Source organism: Rhinatrema bivittatum, chromosome 18 (assembly GCF_901001135.1).
Source record: "Rhinatrema bivittatum chromosome 18, aRhiBiv1.1, whole genome shotgun sequence".
NCBI classification, from domain to species: domain Eukaryota; kingdom Metazoa; phylum Chordata; class Amphibia; order Gymnophiona; family Rhinatrematidae; genus Rhinatrema; species Rhinatrema bivittatum.
The window spans coordinates 8,260,142-8,286,847 of NC_042632.1; the positions used below are offsets into that span (position 1 = coordinate 8,260,142).

Genomic DNA, 26,706 nt, shown 5'->3' on the forward strand with positions numbered 1-26,706 from the left:
CAACCTCGCCGGATTCACCGCTAAAGAGCCAATACACGTCCCCTCCTGCCCCGCACAGTCGGGGGAGGACGGAGAAGCAAAAGAGGCAAGGGAAACCGAAACACCGGCCTCACGTGAGACCGGGTACATCGGCCAAAGCCTCCCCGAGACTAGAGCACCCTAGTCCTAGGGTGTCCAACAGGTCGGGGTCCCCTAGGAGTGGAGGATATGGTAAATCCTCGATGCATTTGGAGGAGGGGTATGTCTATCTTATGTCCTCGTCTTCGTCCTCCCTGGTGGGCAGATCGCCCCATCACAGGGCTCTGATCATGGCACAGATGACTTGGTCATAGATCAACCGGTTCCAAAGAAGCGAAGATTGGAGTTGGGAATGACGCCCCCGGCACCACCTGCCAGTGGCGCAGACCGGAAGCCGAAAATGCCCCCACAGACGAAGGAAGCCTTTTCTCAGCTATCCACCACCTTAGTGGGTTTCTTTGTCCTCGACTCCACTTTCCATCTTTCACCATCTTCTAAGGAAAGCACACCTCCCTCCCCTCAAGGTGAACCGGAGTCAGAACCAAGCACATCATTCTCAGAGACTCCCAAAGGTCTCTCCCCATGGGCTCCTCTCCTACCTACACCCATAGCACCGAGAAGGGTGTGGTCACTCCCGGTAAGTGATCCGGAGTCACCGCCATCATCCCCATCATCTCCGGCGTCATCCATGGGATACCCTTCCGATCCCCCAGAGGACGCAGCGCAACCGTACTCGCCGCCAGAGGATCTCTTGTACCCAAAATGTCTGGATAAGATGGGAACCTTCTCAATTTAGAGGTACAGAAGGTACCAGATCCACGGGTGGAAACACTGGGAATCCTAAAGATTTTTGATGTTCCGGCGGAACCTACAGCACTTCCGTCGCACAAGGTGCTTGACTCTGTCCTGGAGAAAATGTGGGAGTCCCCTTACACTACAACACCGGTATCCCGGAAATTAGATTTGAAATTCCGCATGCAAAAATCCCAGTTTTATTCTTCGCCTCAACTTCCACAGTCGTCACTGGTCATGGAATCAGCGATGCAACGTGTCAAGAGATCCAAAGTACATGGCTCGGCACTGCTGGGAAAGGAACAGCGCCTCTTGGATGACTTTGGAAAGAAGGCGTATCAGTCTTCAATGCTTTCGGCTCGAATCAGCCAGCACCAATTTTATCTGGTGCAGTACCTCTACGAAAGTTTGCAGTCCTTGAAAGGGGCGCTACCCAACTTCGACGCGGCGCCAGAGGCAATACACCTGCCAATTCAAAACCTGGAAGAAGGGATTTGGCACCTCCTCCGGACGGTGTATGAGGGGTTCGAATCGTCGGCACACACTTCAGCATCAGCTATCGCTGCCCGCAGAATGGCCTGGCTTAGGTCCAGTGCCATTCGGGAAGAACTGCACGAACGGCTGGCAAATATTCCTTGTAAGGGGGACAATCTCTTCAGGGATAAGTTTCAGGAGACAGTGGCCAACCTTAAGGACCTGGCGGTAGCGGTCCAATCATTGACCCACAACCCATCTTTTCCTCTGCGGCATTCTACGCACCTACCCAGAGACAGTCCTATATTCAGCGACCCTTTCGCCCGTACCAACAGAGCCGGCCGGCTCCATACAACCCCCCCCAGAGGACAGCATCACAAAATCCTCTCCCTAGACGAGGGAGACCAAGACCCCAAAGACAAACCCCTCAACAACCGCAGGTAGCTGCGAAGTTGACGCCCTCTTTTTAGGGCCACTGCCATCATCGCTGCCACCACACCTGCCAGGCAGGATTTTATTATGCCTACCGTACTGGGAAGCCATCATGACGGATCAATGGGTTCTGGAGATAGTGAGACAAGTATACCAACTACACTTCAAGGTCAAACCAATCTACCAAACTTATTGCCGCCCCAAGCCCGGGGCCGGCAGCTACAGTTACAACAGGAAATCACATCCCTCCTCCAACAACGAGCGATCGGGCAAATACCAACTCGGACTCGCAGCAAGGGATTCTACTTACCATATTTCCTCATTCCCAAGAAATCAGGGGGTGTGAGGCCTATATTGGACCTCAGAGAATTGAACAAACACTTGGTGAAGAAGAAATTCAAGATGGTATCCCTGAAAACAATCCTTCCGCTTCTGCAACCCAGGGATTGGATGTGCTCCATAGACTTGAAAGATGCCTATACGCATATTCCAATGCACCCGTCATCGTGGCAATACCTGTCGTTCCAGTTTCAGAATCGACATTACCAGTATCGGGTTCTCCCCTTTGGACTCTCAGCAGCCCTCAGAGTCTTCACCAAGTGTATGACAGTGGTGGTGGCCCATCTTCGTCAACGGGGCATAACGATTTTTCCCTACTTGGACGATTGGCGGATTGTGGCCTCCGAACCCCAGACTCTCTGCAATGACCTGCATCAGACAATGCAGTGCCTGCATGGTTTGGGGATCCTCATCAATTATCAGAAATCCATTCTCGTTCCGACACAGTCTATTCAGTTCATTGGAGCGGCTCTCGACACCATCAAAGCCAGGGCGTTCCTACTCAGAGAGAGGAGGCTAGATATGTGCCGACTCTTCAGAGCCACAAGCCTAATCAGGACACCATCCACGAGACAGATATTAACCGTCCTGGGGCACCTGGCGGCGGCCATTTACATGGTTCCCAACACACGACTCCATATACTTCGCCTGCAATGGGGACTCAAAAGACAATGGAAGCAACACACACAACCACTCTCGACCCGGGTGAAATTCACACAGACAATGCTACGAGATATTCAGTGGTGGCTCCGAGGGACAAATTTACGGACGGGAGCGTTATTCTCCACTCTTCAACACAATACTGTCCTTACCACAGATGCTTACCGGAAGGGCTGTGGGGCACATCTAGACCACCTACAAACACAAGGCAGGTGGTCGCCACAAGAACAAGTCCTACAAGTCAACCTGTAGGAACTCAGGGCGATAAAAAAACGCCCTACAGACATTCCTTCCGCACTTAAGAGGCCGCAGGGTGATGGTCTACACCGACAACCAAGTTGCAATGTACTACATTAACAAACAAGGAGGGTCCGGTTCCTGGTCCCTTTGCAAGGAAACACTGCAAATCCTGGAACATGCGGCCCGACACTCCATATGTCTGCAGGCCACATACCTGCCAGGAGCGGTAAACACTCAAGCCGACCGCCTCAGCCGAATATTTCATCTGCACAAATGGATCCTTCATCAACAAGTAGTGGACGGGTTGTTCCAGCAGTGGGGAGTTCCGACCATAGACCTCTTTGCCACGGAATTCAACACGAAACCTCTGCGTTTTTGCTCAGTGTGGGCCAGCAACACTCGGATAGCTCAGGATGCATTCCTCCTACCATGGACAGAACCCCTCATGTATGCATTCTCTCCAATTCCTCTCATAACATGTACCATACAAAAGTGCATTCAAGATGCAGCACAACTGATCTTGATCGCACCTGCGTGGCCAAGTCAACCGTGGTACACTCATTTACTTCATCTATCAGTAGCGGATCCCATGCTTCTGCCACACAGGGAGGACCTTCTCATGCAAAACGGGGAGCCCTGGTACCTCCCATGCACACTTCCTTACACCTAACGGTGTGGAGATTGAACGGCGTTTATGGAAGGAACAAGGTATATCGCACTCAGCACAAACCATCTTTCTTGCATCAAGGAAACCCTCTACACATAGAAACTACAGTTTCAAATGGAAGCGTTATACGACGTGGTGTTCCTCAGAAGGGATACCTTCCTTGGATTGCTCGCCGGAAAAATTATTGGATTACCTGCACACCTTGTATCAGGCGGGCCTCGCCACCTCGTCAGAGTACACCTCAGTGCCATAGCCGCTTACCACAGACCATACAACGGACATCCCATTTCTGCTCATCCGTTTATCTCAAGGTTTCTGAAAGGCCTCATGCATCTCCAACCTCCCATTGCAAAGCCTCTGATTCCGTGGAATGTCAACTTGGTGCTGGAACAATTAATGATTGCACCATTTGAACCAATGGAAGAAGCTCACATCGAATACCTAACCTGGAAAGTGGTGTTTCCAATCGCGCTGACGTCAGCCCGCAGAGTGAGTGAACTGCAGGCGTTAGTACACTACTCTCCATATCTGCAGTTCTTTCACAACAAAGTAGTACTGCAGACTCATCCAGCCTTCCTACCGAAAGTAATCACGCAATTCCATTTGAATCAATCCATTGAATTACCAACGTTCTTTCCCAAACTGCATCAGAACGATAGAGAACGTTTGTTGCACACTTTGGACTGCAAAAGGGCATTGGCATATTACAAGCAACGCACACAGTCAGAGACCCGTGTATCGCAATTGTTCGTCTCCTTCAATCCGAACGCGCCAGGGCTCCCAGTAGCCAAACGGACTATATCCAGCTGGATTGCCCAATGCATTCAGTTTTGTCACCATAAGAAGAACCTCAGCTTACCTTCTCACCCAAAGGCGCACCAGGTATGGGCAATGTCCGCCTCACTGGCTCATCTTGCACAAGTACCACCAATAGACATTTGCAAAGCGGCAACGTGGTCTTCATTACATACATTCATGTCCCACTATTGCCTGGATCAACAGGTGTCACAGGACGCCAACCTTGGCAAGGTGGTTTTACAGACAATATCTTCCTGATCTACACCTGACTATCCACGCTTTGGATCACGCAAAAAAAAAAAAAAAAAAAAAGGGGAAGAAAACAGGACAAAGAGTCTTCGTATGAAGCTTAGGTCTCCCATGACAGCATGGCTAATTCAACCCTGCTATCAACGGGAAATGGCAAATTTGCTTACCATAAACGGTGTTTCCGTAGATAGCAGGATGAATTAGCCATGCTGACCCACCCACCTCCCTGGACAGTCAGAAAGTTTTTCACCAACTGCTACATCACAGACTGAGGAGAGACTGTTTTTATGCGTGGGAAGGCTCGTGCAACCGCACAGAGCAAAGCTCTGTATCTACTACAAAGCTCCGCCTCCTGGGCCCTGATGGACAGTTCCCATGACAGCATGGCTAATTCATCCTGCTATCTATGGAAACACCGTTTACGGTAAGCAAACTTGCGTATATACCCCCTCAGATGTCTCTTCTTTAAGCTGAACAGCTCTTTTCCTCATAGGAGAACCGTTCCATCCCCTTTATCCTTTTGGTCGCCCTTCTCTTTACTTTCTCCAGTGCAACTATATGTATTTATTTATTTAGAGACTTTTTTATACCGAAGTATAGCAGAGTGCCTTCACCCCGGTTTACAGAGAAAAAACAACTTCATACATGGAACATGTTATAACGCAAGTACAACTAAGTGAAGTTAACATCTGAGCAAAGGCAGAGTATAACATATTAGTAGGTAACAATTTACAAATCAGTTTAGATGATTCTTAGAAAGGAAGGTTTGGGATTCAAGGTAAAGACTAAGGTTCTTCTGATTAGATTGTGAATGATTGTCTAAACAACCATGTTTTGAGTTCTTTTTTGAATGATTTGGAGTCTCTGATGGAACTTAGGTAGGATGGAATAGAGTTCCATTCCTTCGGCCCTGCTATGGAGAAGGCTCTATTTCTAGTAATATATATATATATAATATATCGATTTTGAGATGCTGCGACCAGTATTGCACACAGTATTCAAGGTGTGGTCTAACCATTCAGTGATACAGACTTATTATGTCATCTTCCAATATACTTGCCATTCCCTTCCTAATAATTCCTAACATTCTGTTTGCTTTTTTGACTGCCATAGCACACTGAGCTGAAAATTTCAATGTAATATCAACTATGATGCCCAGATCTTTTTCCCGGGTGGTAACTCTTAAAATGGAACCTAACATCATGTAGCTATAGCATGGGTTATTTTTCCCTAGTTGCGTCACCTTGCACTTGTCTGCATTCGATTTCATCTGCCATATGGACTCCCAATATTCCAGTCTTGCAAGATTCTGCTGCAATTTTTCATAATCCTTTTGTGATTTAATTACTCTGAATAATTTTGTGTCATCTGCAACTTTAATCAGCTCACTTGTCGTACCTCTTTCCAGATCATTTGTAAATATATTAAAAAGCATCGGATTAAGTTCAGATCCCTGTGACACTCCATTGTTTATTTTTTCCAATGTGAAAACTGACCATTTAATCCTACTTTCTGTTTCCAGTCTTTTAACCAGTTTGCAATCCACAAAAGGACATCTCACCCTATCCCATGACATTTTAGTTTTCTTAGAAGCCTCTTATGAGGGACTTTGTCAAACACCTTATGAAAATCCAAATACACCACATCTATCAGTTCACCTTTATCCACAAGATTATTCACCCACCCTTTAAAAACATGTAGCAGATTTATGAAGCAAGACTTCCCTTGGGTAAATCCATGCTGGCTGTGTCTCATTAAATCAGGTCTATCTATATGTTCTGTGATTTTATTCTTTATAATAGTTTCCACAATTTTTTGCAGCATTGAAGTCAGGCTTATCAGCTCTGGAACCCTTTTTTCAAATATTGGAGTTACATTGGCCATCTTCCAGTCTTAAGAAACATAAGATGATTTTAATGATAGGTTACAAATTACTTTAATAGGTCTGAAATTTCATCTTTAAGTTCTTTGAGCAAATCACTTGGTTCCACTGGTATTTGCTACATCTTCCAGGTTCACCGTGATTTGGATCAATTCATCTGAATCATCACCCTTGAAAACTGTCTACAAAATGGGTATCTCCTCAACATCTTCCTTCATAAACACCAAAGTAAAGAATTCATTTAAGGCTGGATTTTAAAAACCTGGCGCGTGCCAAAATGAGCAGATACGTGTGTGGCTGGGCCGCGTGTGTGCCAAGGGGATTTTCAAAGACCCGTGGCTATGCGTGTATCTGTCCATTCGCACAGAAGAATGGGTTTTGGAAAAAGGGGCGGGGCGGGGTCTGGGCAGGCCAGGACAGCGCCATTAGGCACTGTGCCACTGAAACATGCATCAACAGCCAACCAGCCCTCGCAACCTGCTGTTGCTCTGGAGAACAGCTAAGTTAAAAAACAAACAAAAAAAATAGGTTAGTTAGCAGGGTTTTGGGGTCAGGGTTAGTAGGGGGAAAGGGAGGCAGGTTAGGTAGGGGGTTTAGGAAGTTCCCTTCCAGTCCGCTTCTATAATGGAGCGGATTGGGAGGGGACTGGGGAAAAGGCCTAGTCTGTCGCTGCATGCATCTACTAAATCCCCCCCTCCCAATGAATAAGTTAAGCAGCACTGAACTTTCATCAAGAATCCAGTCTTAAATCTCAGCCTGTTTGTCTTACATCACCTGACTGAACCACCACCACCTTAAACTTAACATGTCCAAGATGAAACTTCTTGTCTTTCCCTTGAAACCTACTTTCCCTCTTCCTTCTTTTTCTGTCTCTGTAGATGGCACTCTCATCCTCCTGGTCCCCTCGGTCCATAACCTTGGGGTCTTCTTTCATGCCTTTCTCTCTTTGGCATTCAGCATCAAAACTATGAATGATTTTAACAAACAGTCATATAAATCTTAAAGAGGACTGGGGATAAGATAGAACTTGGGGAATACCTCATAATATAGATTAAAGCATCTAGCATAGTTGGGTTTAAAAGAGGTTTGGACAAGTTCCTAGAGCAAATGTCCATAAACAATTATTAGCCAGGCAGACATGGGAAAGCCATTGTTTATTCCTAGGGGTGAATTAAAGAAATGGATCTACTCTTTGAAATCTACCAGATACTTCTTAATGACTTAGATTGGCCAACATGAGAGAGTGGATGAATCTTGAGCCTGACCAGCATAGCACATCTTGTTCGTATGTAAATAAGATGCATTGGCTGTCCCATTTAACTGAATAAGTTCTGCTTGATAAATATAATTCAGACTAACAGAAGGCAGATAGACGGCAGTGAAGAATAGTAGCTTCATCTAGAAAATCCCTAAGTTGTAAGTACACAGCTTTTTCAATTATGTTCCCTAAAATGAAATTTACAATAGGACAATAGATTAGTATTGAGTCCTTGCTTCTTAAGTATAGGTCTAAGATAAATACGAATATCGCTACTTATCTGGCTAAGGGGTAGATTTTAAAAGGCCTACATGCGCCGGGCCTATTTTAAAAAGGCCTGGCCAGGCACGTAAAGCGTATGTCACAGGGCTTTGAAAAGGGGTGTGGAGGGGCAGGGCGGGGTTAGAGGTTCCCGGCACAGCGGCCATTTGCTGCTGTGCCGGGGGATCGCGTGCCGGCAGGCTGCTGGTGCAGGCAGGTACACAAGGTAAAACAAAGGTCGGGGAGGGGGGTTAGGATAGGGCTAGAGGGGGATCGGTTAGTGGAAAGGGTAGGAATGTTAGATTAGGGGGTTGGGAAGTTCCCTCCCAGGCAGCAATCCTTTTAAAATCTACCCCTAAGTTAACCAGATAAATAGTTGCACCCACTGTCAGCCCACAACTTATCCATCTATACATTTAGCTGGATAAGTGACTGCCATTATATCATGCTCCATACTTTTTAATGTTACTACATTATATTGCTAGAGCAAAAATGTACTCACAGTTATTCGGTTGCCTTGCCATATAGACCTTTAATAAATGGAAGAAAAACACCTGTTAAGTAGAGCTAATGAAGTTTTATAAGAAATTATTTTAAATGAGTTGATCTTCCGTTTCCAAATGTAAGCATCCTGACCATTATTTCTGACACTGTTTGAAGTACTATTGCATGGGTGGCCAACTGTGGTCCTTGAGAGCCACAGACAAGCTAGGTTTTCAGGATATCCACAATGAATATGCATGAGATATATTTGCATACAATGGAGGCAGTGCATGCAAATCTATCTTATGCATAATCATTGTGGATATCCTGAAAACCAGGCATGTTTATGGCTTTCGAGGACCAGAGTTGGCTATCCCTGTACTATTGCCTTGGGACAGTAACCCGGATATGCTAAACTTTTTCTTGTTTCCAAGTGGGAAAAGGTAATTGTCTTACTTTTCTTTTATGTACTAATCAAATTATATTTTCCCGTCGATAGCAGGGCTGAATTAGCCATGCTGTCATGGGAACTGTCCGTCAGGCCCGGGAGGCGGAGCTTCAGTAGTGATGTCAGAGCTTTGCTCTGAGGCTGCGCGTGGTTTCCAGTGCTGGAAAACGACTCTCCTCAGTCTGTTTTTCCGCGCGCGGGATCGCACGCAGAGCCTCAGACCTCCTCAGTTAAATCAGAAAAAAGTACAAAAAACAGCGAAAACATGGCAGACCGCAGCCGGAAAGAAGGACCCGGCCATCCGGATTTAAACCCTGTAAGTGTGGGAAGGTGATGTCTATCACCGACAGCCATGATTGCTGCTATCGTTGTCTGGGCCCAGACCACCCGATGCAGTCGTGCCTCGCCTGCGGACGGATGTCCCCAAGAGCCAGGAGGCAAAGAGCCGAAAAGATGGAGGCCTTAAAACTAGGCCGGGGAGGTTCGTACATGCCCCCCTCCGAGGCACGATCCTCTCCAGGTCTGACTGCGCCGACACTCCCGCCGAAGCGTCGAACGGCATCGGTCGAACCTGCGACTGTGCGATCGGACCGCGAGCAGAGGAAGCGACGCAAGGCCGAAGAGCGTCTAGGACGCAATCCGAGCCGCTTGCACCATCGCGCCCAGGACGTGTCGACGGCATCACGGCCTCGAAGCCTTCAAAGCCCGGAAGCGCCGTCTGTCGTTGAGCCACACGACGCCGGGAACACGGACGGCCGCCTCGAACGAGGCGACGCTCCGTGTAAACACGACGTGACGCCAGAAGCAACACAAACAAGGACAGTGCACGAAGCGGCGCCGAAGACAAAGAAAACAATCGACTCCACATTGCACTATAGAGCTTGTGTGCCGAAGACGACACATGCGCCGATGGCGCAGGCTTCGATGGCGCATACGAGGCTGACCCCTTCACTTAGGCTATTGATAATATTTACATCTATAGTTTCCCTCATTATTTATAGTTTACTACGTGGGTTACAGTATTGACTCTCTTTGATAATAAGATTTCAATTACCCCAATATTGACAGGGTAACTAACATCAGTACATGCTAGAGAGAGAGTTCCTGGATGGAATAGTAACAGAAACGATGGCAGAAAAGGAACAAAATGGCCCAACCAGTCTGCCCAGCAGACTTCTTATGCCCACGCTGTGCAGGTTAGCCCATGTTTCTCTTAAGGGTAGCAACTGCTGCTCTATGCAGTTATCCCCAAGCCGTCTGATAACCCAGAAAAATTTATTGCTAGCAACATTTTTACTGGGTGATGAGCCTTTTTGAAAATTCAGACAGTGCTACTTCATGTAATTAGCTTATGGAACTGGCCATAAAAGCAGTCCTTTGTTTTTTCCCTTATATCTGGGCATCATTTCCCCTGATCGTGAAAGCTGGGGCCCTCGTTGGTTGTCTGAATCCTAATTCCCCTTGCTTTTGAAGCAGAGAGCAATGTTGGAGATGCATCAACAGTATCAAGGCTTATTGGTTAAGGGTAGTAACAGCCTCACCAGCAAGTTACCCCTATACACTCTTTTCTTTATTTCCATCCTCTAGCCTTTAGGGATCCACAGTGTTTACCCCATGCCACTTTGAATTCTGTGACTGTTTTTGTCTTCACCACCTCCTCCAGAAGGGCATTCCAGGCATCCACCACCCTCTCCAAGAAGAAATATTTTCTAATGGTTCTGAGATGTCCTCCCTGGAGTTTCATTTCATGATCCTTAGTTCTACTGATTTCTTTCCAACAGAAAACGTTTGACGCTTGTACATCATTAAAACCTTTCAGGTATCTGAAGGTCTGTATCATATCGCCCCTGCATCTCCTTTCTTCCAGGGAATACATATACAGATCCTTCAGCCTCTCCTATAGGTGTTCTGATGCTGACCGCACACCATTTTGGTCGTCCATCTCTAAACAGCCTCCATCCTATCTCTGTCCCTTTTGAAATAAGGGCTCCAGAACTGAACATATACTGGAGGTGAGGCTTCACCTTGGACCTGTACAAGGGCATTATCACCTCCTTTTTCTTACTGGTTATTCCTCTCTCCATGCAGCTGAGCATTCTACTGGCTTTAGCTATCGCCTTGTCACATTGCTTCACCATCTTCAGATCACCAGACACTATCATCCCAAGCTCCCACTCTTGGTCCATTCACTTCAATCTTTCACTTCCCATCACATACAGCTCTTTTGGATTACTGCATCCCAGATGCATGACTCTGCACTTCCTGGCATTGAATCCCAGCTGCCAAATCTTTGACCAGTTTTTTGTAAATCACTTTTTATTCTCTCTACTCCTTCAGGCGTGTCCACTCTGTTGCAAATCTGAGTATCATCCACAAATAGATGAACTTTACCTTCTATCCATTCCGCAATGTTGCTCACAAAGATATTGAACAAAATCAATCCCAATACTGATTCCTGTGGCACTCCATCTAACTTGGCTGTCCATTCAGAGTAGGTTACATTTACCATTAAACGCTGTCTCCTATCAGTCATCCAGTTTGTAATCCACGCCACCACCTTGGCCCTCACTCCCAAGCTTCTCAGTTTATTCACAAGCCTCATATGCAGGAAAATATCATAAGCTTTACTGAAATCCAAATAGATCACATCAAGCGTTCTTCCTCAATCCAATTCTCGTCACCCCATCAAAATAATCAGATTTGTCTGAAAGGACTTTCCCCTGCCTCAGGTCTAGCAATTACTGGAATGTAGCTAGTTCCTTTCTTTCAGTAGCACCTTCATTAATTTTCCTACCACAGAGGTGAGGCTAACTGGCCTGTAGTTTCCAGCCTCCTCTCTGCTACCATTCTTATGAAGCATGACCACAACCACTCCCGTTTACATGAATCTATTGAACAGGTCATTCAGCTGACACATCAAGACATTTCTGAGTTCCTGTAGTATCCAGAGAGGTACCTCATCCAGCCTCATGGCCTTGTCTACTTTCAGTTTTCCTAATTCTTCCCATATATTCTCTTCTGTAAAAGGAGTTGTGTCTATTCCATTCCCTTCTACAGTCTTGTCAACCAGCAACGGTCCTTCTCCAGGGTCTTCTTTAGTGAACACCGAACTGAAGTATTTGATTACTTTTTCTGCCATTTTTTCATCTGTCTCCTCATATTGCTCCTTGTCACCTTTCAATTTCACTATACCTGTTATGGCTGCCGGCCGCGGCTGCCCGCAGCAGGCTCAACTCACGTCATGTCATGCTTGGCTCACTACCCCCGGTGCTCTTGCGGTGGTGGCCAGTTGCTGCTGCCGTGTTTCTTCTGGCTCTTGGTGCTTCACGTTGCGGCGGCTGGGATGCTGCCGAACAGCGTTCCGATCCTGGGCCTCCCTAGCCTTGCGTGCGCCATCTGTCCGCCCTTTAAAGGGCCAATGGCGGGAACTTCATGATCGTCCCCTGCTGATGACATCACTGGCCCAGCATATTTAAGCCTTACATCCAGCCACCACTAACCAACTTGGCAACAAGTTCCATGGTTATTTTTGGTGCCAGTTCCTTTCCTATGGACCTGTTGTTCCTGCTCTTTGGATCTCAGTGCTTCCCGCTCCTTGGGGCCTGGCTCAGCGCTGCTTCACCTGGACATTCTCTCAGCGCTTCCCGCCCCTCGGGGCCTGGCTCAGTGCTACTTTACCTGGACTTTCTCTCAGCACTTCCCGCTCCTCGGGGCCTGGCTCAGCGCTACGTCACCTGGACTCTCAGCACTTCCTGCTCCTTGGGGCCTGGCTCAGCGCCTCTACTTTTGAGTCCCTACCATAGTACCCTCTGTTCCTTGGGACTCCCACGGCACTTCTACATTAAGGATCTTGCTCCAGTACTTTTACTCAAAGACCTGGCTCAGTGCTGTGACTCTACTGGACTGTGTCTCAGCGTCTCTGCTTCTCGGGGCACTCACCAGCGCTTCTACAAAAGGTCCTGTCACCATGTTGCCGTGTCTCGAGCAGTACCACTGTGCTGCTGCTCTCCTGGCACCTGCTACAGCGGGTTCCCCGCTCTAGCCCTTATTCAGCATATACAGTTCGAGTCTCCACACCTGCACCTCTTCACCTCCAGGCCACTCCCATGTGGTTCTGCTATACACTCTGCAGATCTGCAGAGGCCATGCACCCCTTGAGACTCTCTCTCCTTCTCCCTTCGAGAGTACTCCTGTCTTGGACTGTGCCTAACCTCTCTGACACTCTCTGCACCCAGTCGTCTATCCTCTCCGGGACCAGCCACACAGAGGTGCGCTTAAGTCCTGCTGGCCCCGGCACCCAAGGGCTCAATCTGCAGGGAATGAGGGTCGGTTCAGGCGAAGTTCCAGCTTGCCTCTGTTCCCGGCCAGCCTCGCCTCCCGTCGGTGGGGGCCTGTGGGGCCCAACCGTTAGGTAGCAACAACCCCACCTCAGCCAATGGTCCACAATTCCTAACTGATTGCCGTCCATGGACCCGGAGGCCTTGGCATTTCAGGCCATTCCTGGTCTGGCACAGAAGGTCATCAAACAGCAAAAGATCCAGGAAATTTTAGCGGCTGCAGTAGAGAATTTAAGTACCCGACTGGAGATCGCCGTAGTGGTAACCACGCCATCTCCCAGACCCAACACCTCGGCCCCCATGCCGGTCTCACAGCCGACCGTTCCTTTGCCGGCACCTCCTTGTTTCTCTGGGAACCTCCAGTTGTGCCGGGGTTTTCTAAACCAATGTAATATGCATTTCTGCCTACAACCAGCTTATTTCCCAGACGTGATTACTAAGCCCACCTATATCCTCTCTCTCCTGGTTGGCAAGGCCCTGGCCTGGGCTCACCCCTTTGGGAGCATGCGGACCCGGTCCTCCGAGACCTGCCTGGGTTTCTTGCTCTGTTCCGCTCTGTCTTTGACAACCCATGCAGACACTCTGCATTCGGATCCACGCTCCTACACCTCCAGCAAGGTACCTGGTCCTTAGCCGACTATGTCATAGAGTTCCGGACCCTGGCTTCAGAGCTACATTGGGATCTATACTGTCTTCGAGCTATCTTTCTGTAGGGATTAAATTCTCAAATTAAAGACGAGTTGGCCATTTAGCCTTTGCAATGACGTCGCTGGACGGACTGATCGGTGTCTCCAGGAGCATTCGCAAGAACTCCATGCTTCCAAGAAGTCTACGGCGAGCTTGCACCGCATTTGACGCTCTCCTTCCCCTAGAGTGGACATGGTTCCCCAAAACAAGACTGGAGAAGAGCCCATGCAAATGGGTCGGGGTAAGCTCTCACCCAAAGAACGACGCCGAAGGCAGTGGTCGGGCCTCTGCCTCTACTGCGATGATTCTGGACACGCATTGCCCGCCTGTCCCATGCATCTGGGAAACTCCCGGGCCTAGGTTTGGAGGAGGACTGCTCCTAGGCCTGACTTCTCCATCTCCTCCATTAACTCTGCTGGTTTCGATAAAAGCGGACAATCAAGAGTTCCACACCTTGGCTCTTGTGGATTCAGGAACTGGATGTAATTTTATTTTGAAGCAACTTTCGGAACACCTTAGCATTCCCACCATCCACACCCTGATGCCTCTGCTTCTTTCATCCATCCACGGAGAAATCTTGCCCAGAAGGGTCACCCATGTTAGGACTCCACTCCATCTACGAACTGGATCCATGCATGTGGAGTCTATCTCCTTTCATGTGTTAGACAAAGCCATACACCCGGTGGTCTTGGGCATGCCGTGGCTACAAAAGCACGCTCCCCAATTTGACTGGGCCACGCTGCAACTCTCTTGCTGGGGGCCCTCCTGCCATTCCAAGTGTCTGAAGCCTGTTTCGCCCCGGCTTTGTCTTAATACCTCACTTCTACCTCCCGGCCTTTCTCCTCAATATTCAGCCTTCGCATATGCCTTCTCCAAGAAGTTGCTGATACCCTGCCTCCGCACCAAGCCTATGATTGCGCTATCAATCTGCTGCCTAATACCAAGCCTCCTCGGGGCAGAATCTACCCGCTATCCCTCACCGAGACGCAGGCCATGTCAGACTACATCCGCGAGAACCTGGCCAAAGGATTCATCTGACCCTCTAAGTCTCCTGCCGGAGCAGGTTTTTTTTTTGTTGAGAAGAAAGACGGTTCGCTCCGTCCCTGCATCGACTACCGGGGTTTGAACGAGATCACTCAGAAGGACCATTAAGAACATAAGAAATTGCCCAGCATCCTGTTTCCAACAGAGGCCAAACCAGGCCACAAGAACCTGGCAATTACCCAAACACAAAGAAGATCCCATGCTACTGATCCCATGCTACTGATGCAATTAATAGCAGTGGCTATTCCCTAAGTAAACTTGATTAATAGCCGTTAATGGACTTCTCCTCCAAGAACTTATCCAAATCATTTTTGAACCCAGCTACACTAACTGCACTACCCACATCCTCTGGCAACAAATTCCAGAGCTTAATTGTGCGTTGAGTGAAAAGGAATTTTCTCCGATTAGTCTTAAATGTGCTACTTGCTAACTTTATGGAATGCCCCCGTTATCCTCTTCCTCTCATTTCTGAGCTTTTCGACAGACTCCAAGGGGCGAAAATGTTTTCCAAACTGGACTTCAGAGTAGCCTATAACCTGGTTCGTATCCGCGAAGGAGACGAGTGGAAGACAGCTTTTAATATGAGAGACGGCCACTACGAATATCTCGTGATGCCATTTGGCCTTTGCAATGCCCCAGCTGTCTTCTAGAACTTAATGAATATTATACCAATGCATCATGGTGTATCTCGATGACATCCTATTTTCCAAAGATCTGCAAAGCCGCCGTCAAGACATCACCTGCATTCTCCAGCACCTCTGAGAAAACCAACTTTACACAAAGCTAGAAAAATGTTCCTTTGAACAGGAGACTGTACCCTTTCTGGGATACATCGTCTCGACCCAAGGCTTCAGAATGGACCCTCAGAAGCTAAAAAGCATCCAGGATTAGCCTCAGCCCACGGGTCTTCGGTCTCTACAAAGATTTCTTGGCTTTGCTAAATTATCATTTTTTCATCCATCACTACTCCACTCTGACTGCACCTCTTACGGCCATGACCCGCAAGGTGTCCAATCCCTCTCTCTAGTCACCTGAGGCCGTAACAGCTTTTCAAGACCTCAAAACTGCCTTCCTCCATGAACCATGCCTTCGACATCCTGATCCCAGACGTCCGTTTATTGTCGAGGTTGATGCCTCCAACGAGGGAGTTGAGGCGGTCTTAAGCCAGTACTCTGCCAATCAAACATTACATCCATGCTCCTTTTTATCTAGACATTTTTCTCCTGCCGAATGCAACTACACTATAGGAGATAAGGCGCTCCTGGCTATTAAATTAGCCTTTGAAGAGTGGTGCCCGGGCTCAACGTTTGAATCACCATCAGGCTCACTGGGCCCTCTTTTTCACCCGATTTAACTTTCTGCTGCGCTACCGTCCAGACAACAAGAACTGCCGGGCTGATGCTCTCTCAAGGTCCTTTGTCCCAGAGGATGTTCCGGACCCTCCTTGGCACATCATAGAGCCTGCTAAGGTCATCCTGGCAGCCACCTACCCGGTTACATCTGGGAACCCACTGGGCCCACGATTCCCTCACCATAAGGGCACCTGGGGCAGTCCAGAACCTTGGCCACGCTCCAGCGATTTTACTGGTGGCCAACCATGAGGAAGGATGCACAGGCCTACGTGGAATCTTGTCCTACTTGCGCTCACCACAAACCTCTGGTGGGACGTCCATGGGGTCTCTTACAACCTCTAACAATCCCTAACGAGCCATGGACCCACATTGCAACAGACTTTATTGTCGATCTTCCACCTTCTAGCAGCAACAACACCATCTGGATCATTGTGGACTGCTTTTCAAAAATGACCCACTTTGTTGCTATGCCTGGCCTTCCATCAGCCCCACAACTCACTCAGCTATTCATCTGCTATGTGTTCCGGCTCCATGGCCTTCCTAAACACATCCTGTCTCTCTGTGGAGTTCAGTTTACAGCCCTTTTTTTGGAGGTTCCTCTGTAGGAAATTCAACATCTCTCTGTATTTCACCTCCACTTATCATCCCCAGACTAATGGCCAAGCGGAGAGAACCAATAGGACTCTCAAGCAGTTTCTACGTGCCTATGTCAACCTCCAGCAGAATGACTGGGCAGACCTTCTGCCCTGGGCGGAGTTCGCATTAAATTCTCATCCCTCATCATCTACTGGCTCTTTACCCTTCCAAGTAGTCTATGGACGTCAGCCTCTTCCTCCATGTACCATTATCATTGCCCGTTCCTTCCCCAGTGGCCCAGTCTTCCGCTCAAGAGTTAAATCAGCTCTGGAACAGTACTCAGCAGTTACGACATAAAGCAGCCCAAAGGGCCAAGAAGTTCTTCGATGCCCATCACCGTATGGGTCCCCAGTTCAAACCGGGCGACAAGGTGTGGCTTAGCACCTGATTTATCCATCTCAAGCTCCCATCTTCACGTTTCACATCCAAATACATCAGCCCCCTTCCCGGTGCTCTGACGGTTGGGCTCATTTGCAAGCTCCTGCTTCCACCTTCCCTCATGATCCACAACACCTTCCATGTATCTTTGCTAAAACCCTTGGCATTATCCGGATTCTCCAAGGAGTCGCTCGAGCCACAACCACTGTCTTCCGAAGCTGATGTGGTATACCAAGTGCGAGAAGTCCTTGATGTGCGAAGTTGTGGGAAGAAATAGGAGTACCTTCTATCTTGGGAGGGTTTCAGACTGGAAAAGAATAGTTGGGAACCAGCCACCAATATTCTTGATAAAACCCTCATCAAGCAATTCCTTGCCACCCATCCATTGAAACCGAAACCCCGGGAGGGGGGCTTAAGGGGGGGTACTGTTATGGCTGCCGGCCGTGGCCGTCCCCGGCAGGCTCAACTCACGTCATGTCATTCTTGGCTCACTACCCCCAGTGCTCTTGTGGCAGTGGCCAGTCGCTGCCGCCGCATTCTTTCTGACTCTCGGTGCTCCATGTGGCGGCTGGGACGCCGCTGATCAGCATTTCAACCCTGGGTCTCCCTAGGCGCGCGCACGCGTCCACCCTTTAAAGGGCCAATGGCAGGAACTTCAGGATCGTCCCCTGCGGATGACATCACTGGCCCGGGATATTTAAGCCTTACCTCCAGCCACCACTAACCGACGGCAACGAGTTCCATGGCTCCTTTTGGTGTCAGTTTCTTTCCTACAGACCTGTTGTTCCTGCTCTTTGGATCTCAGCGCTTCCTGTTCCTCGCGGCCTGGCTCAGAGCTACTTTATCTGGACTTTCTCTCTGCGCTTCCCGCTCCTCGGGCATGGCTCTGTGCTACATCACCTGGACTCTCTCTTGGCGCTTCCCGCTCCTCAGGGACTGGCTCAGTGTCTCTACTTTTAAGTCCCTACCGCAGTGCCCTCTGCTCCTTGGGACTCCCACGGCACTTCTACATTAAGGATCTTGCTCCAGTATTTTTACTCAAAGACCTGGCTCAGCGCTGTGAATCTACCGGACTGTGTCTCGGCGTCCCCACTGTTGCCAAAAGGCTTTACCCTATTGGCTAGCAGATTGCATTTCCTTCAGTTATGCACAGGCGGGTCTGAATTTGATGGATCATGTCAAGCCTCACTCTGCTGAGCCATATTAGTTTTGGTGACTCACCTTTGTTCATTCCCTGAAGAGGAGATCTTCAAAGCTATGACATGGAGTTTTCGCCACATATTCACATCTCACTATTGTTTTGGTAGGAATGGTAGATGCAACAGTAAGTTTGGCCACTCTGTCTGCGGAATTTGTTTGAGGTTAATCCAATTCCACTCCCTCCTAGGGCCTGTTTATGTTCCAGGCTGCCTCTCATAGATAAGAAAAATGGCCTATTGCAAACAAAAATATTTGTTGTCCTTCTTCATTTGGGGCAATCTGTAGCTAGGAATTCTGCTCTTGTGGCAGTCTTCACAAAACTCACCTGCCTTCACTTGGAGTGGATTTCCAGTTCTAAATGTTAAGGTATAAGACTGAAGGGTCTCCGCGTAGATGCCTGTATGTTGGCATGCTGGGCATGCTCAGTGAGGCAAGGTCAAAGTTCTAAAAACTTGAAATAAAAGTTCCAGGCCAGGCTCCATTGCATGTGCCATCCTGTTGTCCTCAGAGAACACTTGTTACAGGTAAGTAACTCTACTTATCCTATTCCCCAGGAGCCCAATGACTCATGGGTCCCTTTTAGTATAATTACAGTTAATTGGAGACTTATGAAGAGCTGCCAAGTGACCCTGATCAAAAGTATTCTTTTGATCAGTCCTCATTTATAGAAATATCAGAACAAGAAGTTGAATCAATGATAAAAAATATAAACCCTGCTCCACACAAAATCGATACAATACCAACAACTGAGATAAAAAAAGATTACCAATGTAATAATCCTTCAGTTAGGGATAGGTTTATGATATTAGTTAGTGTTGGGGTTAATGCCAGATACACTAAAAGGGGCAATCATTAAGCCAATCAAAAAGAAAAACAGTGACCCATTAATCCTCATTAACTACCGCCCAGTCTCAAACCTCCCATTATTAGCTAAAATAGAGAAAACAGTACAGAAACAGCTAGCTGAACACCTAGACAATAATAACATACTGTACCCTTCACAACTCAGCTTCCGAAAACACTACAGCACTGAGATTACTTCTCTCACTAACAGACAACATACTAAGAGGTTTTGATAACAGTAAACATTACATCCTTATAATGCTCTACTTATCTGCAGCCTTTGATACAGTAAACCACAAAATACTACTAAAAAGACTTGAAGAAATTGGATTATGTGACAAAATAAACTGGTTCAGATCCTACCTAAACAGGTTCTTTCAAGTCCAGATAAAAAACACATTATCAGAAAAATTTAAACTTGAAACAGGAGTACCTCAGGGTTCGGCGCTATCTGCTACCCTCTTTAACATATATATGCTACCCTTATGTCATCTGCTGGCAGGCCTAGGGATAATATATTACATTTACGCAGACGACATTCAATTAATTCTATCAATAGACGACACAATTGAAAAAACATTAAGTCTAGCTAACATGTACCTAGACATAATTAAACTACTAAACCAGATGGAACTGGTTATCAACATTGACAAAACTGAATTCCTTCACCTTGAGAGAAAACATACTAAAATCATTCAAACACTGATAACCCTAAGAAATAACCAAAAAATTGAGCTAGCCGAAAAAGTAAGGAATCTGGGAGTAATAATGGACCAAGAAATCAACCTGAAGCAACACATCTATAAAAGTAAGAGAAGGCTACGCAAAACTTATGGTCCTCAGAAGATTGAAACCATTACTCACACCTGCCCACTTCAGAACAGTATTACAAACACTTATCTTTTCCAGCACTGACTACTGCAATGCACTCTTACTAGGACTCCCAAGCACATCGATAAGACCACTCCAGATACTTCAAAATACTGCAGCCAGAATACTAACGGGAAAAAAGAGGAGGGACCATATAACCGAAACTCTAGCAGACTTACATTGGTTACCCATCGAATACAGGATAAAATACAAAGCCTTATGCACCATACACAAACTAATATATGATAAAGAAGCAGACTGGCTAAACACAGCCTTACGAGTACACATTCCACAAAGAAACCTCCGCTCAGCAAACAAAGCACTACTAACAATCCCTTCAGTAAAGTCAGCAAAATTAACCCAAGTGAGAGAAAGGGCTTTATCATTGGCTGGGCCCATACTATGGAACACGATGCCCCCCGATCTCAGATTACAGAATAATCTCAAAACTTTTAAGAAAAATCTAAAAACATGGCTCTTTAAAAAAGCCTTCACTAAACAGTGTGGAGGGTAGAGAATGAAAGTACAGGGTAATGCAGATGAGAATAAATTTACTCAATCCTACATTTAAGAAGTAATATTTCAAAGCGATAGTAACTCAATAATATACCTGGACTTGACCAACATTACTCAAATAATGGGGCGGATTTTCAGAGCCCTGCTCGCGTAAATCCGCCCAAAACTGGGCGGATTTACGCGAGTGGGGTTTTCGGAGGGGGCGTGTTGGGGGGCGGGCCTGAACCGCGCAGCGTTTTCGGGGCGTGTCGGGAGCGTTCCGGGGCGGGCCCGGGGGCGTGGCTACGGCCCGGGGCGGCCCAGGGGCGTGGCCGCGCCCTCCGGACCCGCCCCCAGGTCGCGTCCCGGCGCGCAGGAGGCCCGCTGACGCGCGGGGATTTACGCCTCTAAACCCCCCCCCCCCGACAAAGGTAACCGGGGGGTTTAGACAGGGCCGGGCGGGTGGGTTAGGTAGGGGAAGGGAGGGGAAGGTGAGGGGAGGGCAGCCTACCCCCGTTCCTTGGAGGGAACGGGGGTAGGCTGTGCGGCTCGGCGCGCGCCGGCTATACAAAATCCATAGCCTTGCGCGCGCCGACCAGGTTTTTAGCAGATACGCGCGGCTCCGCGCGTATCTACTAAAATCCAGCGTACTTTTGTTTGCGCCTGGAGCGCAAACAAAAGTAGGCTATTCGCGCTCCTTTTAAAATCCGCCCCAATGATTTTATTTATGAAATTGTAACCGAACTTTATTGGCACCTGTTAGAATGTACGATATCCTACATTTACTTACCTTAGTCTATGTACCTATTTGTAAACCGTTGCGATGGTATATATCTTAGCGATGGTATAGAAAGGTTTTTAAATAAAATAAATAAACAACATTTATAGTCCCTGCATCTACCATTTGAAATCAGAATTGCAGATACCAGAATGCATCAGAAAAGAGTTGTCATAAATGCAGTGCTAGCCTAAGAGCTCCTAGCTTGAAATAGGTCACCTGGAAACTCTGCTTATGACATTGATTGCGCCTTACAGTAATTTTACCTGGTTGGCTTCCTCTCTGCAACTGCATTAATTCTTTCAGTTGGGGGTGGAGGTCTTTGGATTCTTGTTGAATGGTCCATAGGTGGTCTAAAAGAATAAAGATAGTTGAAAGCAAGTTATACCTTATTTATTTATTTTAAAATTATATACTGCATTATGATAAAATTCAATGCAGTTTACAATAAAACATTCATAAAAATAGTATATGAAAATGATCACAGAAAACACAACTGTGCCTATAATTTACCAAAATGCATTCAGAGAGTCACCCATACTTTTCAAGCAGGAAAGGCTCTCTCAAACAAATATGTTCAGTTTCTTTTTAAATGTTTTGAAGCATATCTCTTTATGAAGAGATTCTGTAAGACTATCCATGCATCTGCTACTGAGAACATCATCTCTCTGGAGTCAGCAAGTCTGACCTTGCGTATTTATGGAACATCAAGCTGACATTTCCACGATTACCTTAAATTTCTCTTTGATCTATAAATTCTTAAAAGACAGCTGATACATTGAGGAGTTTCAGTATTCACTATTTTATGAACGTGATAAAACCTTTAAAGTGATTCTGAATTCAACTGTTAACCAATGGAGAGCATAAAGAATAGGAAATGAAGAAAGCATGCATGGGGGTATCTTGCTGGTGCAGAGTTTACTACCCTTAACCAATAAGCCTTGATGCTTTTGATGGAACTGCAACATCACTCTCTGCTTTGAAGGAGACGGAGGATGGGAGTGGAAGGAAAGAAGAATTTGGATTCAGAGACAACCAATACAAGCCGTGACATTTTTACAGTCTGGGGTATTGATGTACAGATGGTTACAGAAAAACACAGGACTGCTTCTATGGCCAAGTCCATAAGCAAAGCACATTAAGCAAAATTGACTGATACATTAAACAAAATTGACTGATGCATGACGTGGCAGATACTACCATAGGAAGCTTGCTGGGTAGACTGGTTGGACCATTGGTTCTTTTCTGCCATCATTTCTATGTTTCTATGAGAAATATAATCATAGCGACACGTCCAGTCAGGATTCTAACTGCCAAATTTTGAACATGGAGTACTCTTACAGGCTAATTTTGCGCCCATACACTCCCAAACTTATTGGTATTAATTGTTATTGTTTTAATGGAGCTAAAATCTCCAAAACTTTCTGATATATATGTGTCTAGTGTTTTATTGCAGCTTCAGAATCTTCAAGTTGTAAGTCTTCTAACTTTCGGTAACAGGTTTTTCAGTTTCTCAACATCACATCTCCTCCGGATTTACGCGCATAACCCTTTTAAAATCCGGCCTAATTTGAGCATCAGTGTCACTTGGCCTGGCAAAGCCAGGCTTTGACTGTCCTAAGCTCATGTGTAAACCATGGCATGAAAGTGGCCCCTCTTCTGAGTCAGTGTCTTAAGAGGAATTATGAATAGCAGATTGTAATGCATCATGACAGAGAATTAGAGTCATCAATGTTGGGATAGCCAAATAGTTTTCAAATGACTGTGCTTAGTCTTCACTTTAGTAGAGCCTTTGTAAAAATAAATAAAAAATTAAAGGACTGAAATATATTTCCATGGTGATCAAAAAGTGGTCACTCTTGGGAACTTCTTCGATATGAATGTTTGGGGAAAATAAAACACAAAGGTGTAGATTTTCAAATGGGTACGTGCGTAAGATATGCGCGTACCCCCCCCCCCCCCCCGAAAACCTACCCCAAACCCTTCCTGCGCGCGCCGAGCCTATTTTGCATAGGCTCGGCAGCACGCGCGTCGGGGGGCGTTTCGGGAGCGTGTTGCGAGTGACGCAGCGTTTCGGGGGCGGCGCCGTGGGCGTGGTTTGGGCCCGGGGGCATTCCGGGAGCGTGGCCGCGGCCTCCGGACCAGCCCCCGGACCGGAACATGGAGCATGGCAGCCGGCCCGGCGCACGCAAAGTTACGCCTGCTTCCAGCAGGCGTAACTTTGCTGACAAAGGTGGGGGGGTGGGTTAGGTAGGGGAAGGGAAGGGAAGGTGCGGGAGGTGGAAGGAAAGTTCCCTCCGAGGCCGCTCCGATTTCGGAGCGGCCTCGGAGGGAACGGAGGCAGGCTGCGCGGCTCAGCGCGCGCAGGCTGCCGATTTTGGGCAGCCTTGCGCGCGCTGACCCCGGATTTTAATGGATACCCGCGGCTACGCGCGTATCTATTGAAATCCCGCGAATTCTTGTTCGCGCCTGGTGCGCAGATTTATAAAATCTGCCCCAAAGGGTTCTCTCAAAAAAATTGACTATTGTATGTTCATACTAATGGACCATTTGGGGCCATCTCAAGGCCATCGTTTCTTCTAAAAGGCCAAATTTAAGGATCAGGCAAAAGTAGGGCAAAAAAGTGCAAATAGCTTGCAAGTCGATTTGCTGGCATAATGTTAAAATGGCATATAATTTGACCAGGATTTAATTTAGGAAGGGAAAAAAATGACACAGAAAAAAATCAGCAATCATAAACTTCTGCAGAAAACTCCCTGAAAGAGATAAATATGATGATTATGCAAAATGCCCACAGTGCTTTTTATTCAAGTTTTTGCTTGCATATTTCTGTAGAAATATTTCCATTCCAAATACTACCAGAAATTAAATCCTTGAGCAAAAGATGTACTATTGCAAACTGACTTGCAGACTTTTGCTGTTTTCTTCTGGTTCTACAATCGTCCACAAGCACTACATGAAAGCACATAGTGCTAACAATCTAAGTCTAGGCAATCATTTTTTTATTTATTTGGTTATTTGTCACCTGGTGTCAGTCTCTAGATGACATACAAACTACTAAAATTGCCATAGTTATGACCAGGGATTGCTGACACAGGCTGAAAAGCAGAACTCCGAAAAAAGATCCTTATCAACCTTACAAAAACACCTGCTGAAAAAGATATGACTTGAGTAGAGATTTAAAGGTTTTCGTACATGATGTACGTCAAAGGCTCTCAGGAAGTGTGGTCCAGAAAACTGGCGCAGCCACCAAGAAAGCCCATTCTCGAGTCTCTGCCAGGCATGCCATATGTATTGAAGGAACCAAGAGGCCTCTCTGAAAGGAATGCAAAGAAGGTGGAATATAGAAATGGCTCACAGTAGAGAGTTCTTACTTAATAACTTATTGACCAGTAATGCCATTTTATACTTGACCTACCAAGTAACTGGAAGCCAATACAAATCCACGAGAACAGTTGTGATGCGACTATGAATGCCACACCCTGAAATCAGCCACTTAGCCAGATACGTTTCAACAGATCTGACTAAGTGGAAGTGGCTGAATATCTGGCTGTCCAGATAACTACTTACCTGGTAAAGTTGTCGGAAAAATATGGGCACAATGAGAAGGAGCTATTAATCCTGCTAACACAGCCAATTAAATAGTGATATTAAAAATTATCCGGCTATGTTAGTTCAACAGTAGGTCTAAGGTTAGTCAGATAAGACTTATCTACCTAATCAGTGACTTATTCAGGGATATTCAGCAGCATAGCTGTGCCGTTGAATATCCTAAGTTAGTCAGATAAGTCTTATCCAGTTAATTTACTTATCTCTTTTACTTTGAATATTGAACCTGTAAAGCATATGCTAGTTCACTGAACATAGAGTTACAGTAGTCAAGTAATGGTAGAATAAATGCCTAATGATTGATCAAAACTCAGTTTATCCCAGCAAAGGTTTGAGGCCACGCAGCATACAAAGCTTAAAGAAGCCTACTTTAATATGGTGCTGGCTGTTATATATCTGCTAAGGAGTTAGCAATCTGTTAGCACTCACCCCGCCAAGAGGGGCAGAGCTAGTAATCTATTATTGATCAGCTCCCCCAGAGGGGAGGAGCTGGCAATCTGATGTAGATCACCCTGCCAGGGAGGTGGAGTTAGCAGTCTGATATGGATCTGCTTCCCCAGAGGGGAGTAGTCAGCAGAGTGATGAACTCCGTAGATTGAGTTAATGATCTGTTGTGGGTTTGCTCCCACAGAGTGGCAGTCTGTATGATGTGGTGTGTCAAGATTTAAATTGGGGGTAGGTAACTGGTCTTGTGTGCTTCAAGCCAGTCGGACCCTGATCTGCCAGACTCCTTGCACACAACTCGAATATTAATTTTAATTGACATTCATTTTCAGTTAAAATATTCGTTATGTAAAAATATGATAGAAATTGATATGTTTTTCTTCATGTAAAAACAAAATTTTAAAAGAAGAGAAAAATATCTCTAATCTATCCCCCTCCACACCAAATACCACTTATTAGGGAAATAGAATAGGCCAGGCTGCTATAGATCTTTAAGCAGAAACTACATGCTAGCTAGCAAAATAACTCACTTCAGACACACACACAGAACCTCACCAAATACAGAATAAAGTGACCAGAAAAAAGTATAAATAGAAACATGCAGACAAAACCTGAACTGGAAACTGCAACAAGCCAAACTCTGTATGCAGCGTAACAGTGGAAAAACAGGAACATTAACATGCCTCATAAAACATCAAACAACAAATTAAGAAATATAAAACATAAATCATAATAGTAAAACCATGCCAATAGAAAGAATAAATATTTCAAAACTAACAAATTGAATAGTTAGTAATTAAAAACATACACATTTTTTAAAATTTTCCAAACACCAATAAAATAATTCTAAACAGCAAATATCAATAACACCCAATACTTAAAACATAAGGATTAAAAAAAATTCCTCTTCTCCATACCTGAGAACTTTTGATTTCCAGTCATCCTGAGACTGTCATAATTTAGTTGAGGTGGGGGAGGGTACACTCAAGCTTTCTCCTCTCTCTCTCACACATACATACACTCTTCAAACCA

General features: G+C 46.4%; 1 protein-coding gene across 2 annotated transcripts in view; it reads right to left on the reverse strand.

The window, feature by feature from the left end:
* Positions 1-26,706, reverse strand: part of LCP2 (lymphocyte cytosolic protein 2) — a 326,171-nt gene that overhangs the window by 68,051 nt on the left and 231,414 nt on the right. For both annotated transcript variants that reach the window (XM_029583581.1, XM_029583580.1), the window contains exons 13-14: positions 21,888-21,974; positions 8,573-8,600 (exon numbers count right to left, since the gene is read on the reverse strand). In XM_029583581.1, coding sequence (XP_029439441.1) covers positions 8,573-8,600; positions 21,888-21,974 — 115 coding nt within the window. The remainder of the gene's footprint in view (positions 1-8,572; positions 8,601-21,887; positions 21,975-26,706) is intronic.